This window comes from Charadrius vociferus, unplaced genomic scaffold (assembly GCF_000708025.1).
Source record: "Charadrius vociferus isolate BGI_N301 unplaced genomic scaffold, ASM70802v2 scaffold711, whole genome shotgun sequence".
In the NCBI taxonomy this organism is placed as follows: domain Eukaryota; kingdom Metazoa; phylum Chordata; class Aves; order Charadriiformes; family Charadriidae; genus Charadrius; species Charadrius vociferus.
This window is the reverse complement of record NW_009646852.1, coordinates 841,303-842,773: the sequence shown is the minus strand read 5'-3', so window position 1 is coordinate 842,773 and position 1,471 is coordinate 841,303. Positions and strand designations below refer to the sequence as shown.

Genomic DNA, 1,471 nt, shown 5'->3' with positions numbered 1-1,471 from the left:
GGCCCGCTGGTGGGTGCCGTTCTGCAGGCTCTCCCCGTCCACCGACACCAGCTCCTGCCCAGCCTGGCCCCCCGTGAGAGAAGGCAGCATGTGAAGTACAGCCGCTTTTGGGGTGCCAGGGGGCTGCCAGCACCCAGCAGCACTGCAGGATGGGGATGTCTGCCCACCCCCTGGGGTGTGCTGGGTCCCCCTGTACCTTGAGGACACCGCTGAGGAAGGCGGCTCCCCCAGGGAAGATCTTCTCGATCTTCACCACCGGCTGTGCCCTCGACTCGATGCCACCGGAGATGCTGATATCCCCTGGGACCCCCACAGCCCCAGTTGCTGGGGACTCCCACCACCTAGGGAACCTCCCAGGACCCCCACAGCCCCAGTCCCTGGGACCCCCACCACCCAGGGATCCCCTGGGACCCCCACAGCCCCAGTTGCTGGGGACTCCCACCACCTAGGGAACCTCCCAGGACCCCCACAGCCCCAGTCCCTGGGACCCCCACCACCCAGGGATCCCCTGGGACCCCCACAGCCCCAGTTGCTGGGGACTCCCACCACCTAGGGAACCTCCCAGGACCCCCACAGCCCCAGTCCCTGGGACCCCCACCACCCAGGGATCCCCTGGGACCCCCACAGCTCCAGTTGCTGGGGACTCTCACCACCTAGGGATCCTCCCAGGACCCCAAAGCCCCAGTCCCTGGGACCCCCGCCAGCCAGGGACCCCCCTCAGCACCAAGGGCCCCAGATGTTCTTCCTCCAGGGACGCCCAGGCACCCTGGCTCCCCTCCCTAGGACCTCTGACACCCAGACACCCCAGCTCTCTCCAGGTACTCAAGATCCTCCTCCCCAAGAACCCCTGGCACCCAGGGTCTTCCACAGATCCTGCTACTCCAGGACCTTCCAGCACCCAGGGACACCAGCCTCCCTCTCCCCTGGGCCCCCCTGCACCCAGCTGCATCCCAGCTCCCTTTCTGCTCCCCGAGATTGCCCCCATACCCCCTCCACCCTGCACCCCTCCCCAGCAGACCTCCCTGGGCGGCCAGGTTCTACCTGAGCGACTCTTCAGGGCGTCAAAGGCTTCCAGCTCCAGGGGCATCACCATGCTGTCAAACCGGCCAAGGTCCGTGGGGGCCACCACGCTCCTGCCAGGGCAAAGGTGGAGGGACAGGTTGTGGCCACCTCCAGGATGGAATATGACTGAGGCTGAAGAGCGCATGTGGGACTCTGGGTCTGTCCCACCTGGCTAGGATATATTGGAGTACCATCCAGCACCACCCACCTCACATCCCGCAGCAGCAGGACCTTCTCGGGCCGGTCCAGGATGGCCAGCAGTGGCCGCACCAAATCCTCCACGCTGCCCTCGTGCAGGTACTGTAGGTGCAGGAGGGATGTCAGCAGATGGGCGTCCCCTCCTCTGCGCCTCAGTTTACCTCCCAGAGCTTAATGTGGGCACATAGCTCTGGTCACAGCGCCCCCCCCC

The 1,471-nt window shown here is 66.3% G+C and overlaps 1 protein-coding gene across 1 annotated transcript in view; it reads right to left on the bottom strand.

Moving 5' to 3' along the window:
* PDZD7 (PDZ domain containing 7) overlaps nt 1-1,471 on the bottom strand; it is a 10,322-nt gene that overhangs the window by 4,397 nt on the left and 4,454 nt on the right. The window contains exons 10-13 of the mRNA XM_009894260.1: nt 1,271-1,362; nt 1,042-1,133; nt 197-300; nt 4-63 (exon numbers count right to left, since the gene is read on the bottom strand). Of these exons, the coding sequence (XP_009892562.1) occupies nt 4-63; nt 197-300; nt 1,042-1,133; nt 1,271-1,362 (348 nt within the window). The remainder of the gene's footprint in view (nt 1-3; nt 64-196; nt 301-1,041; nt 1,134-1,270; nt 1,363-1,471) is intronic.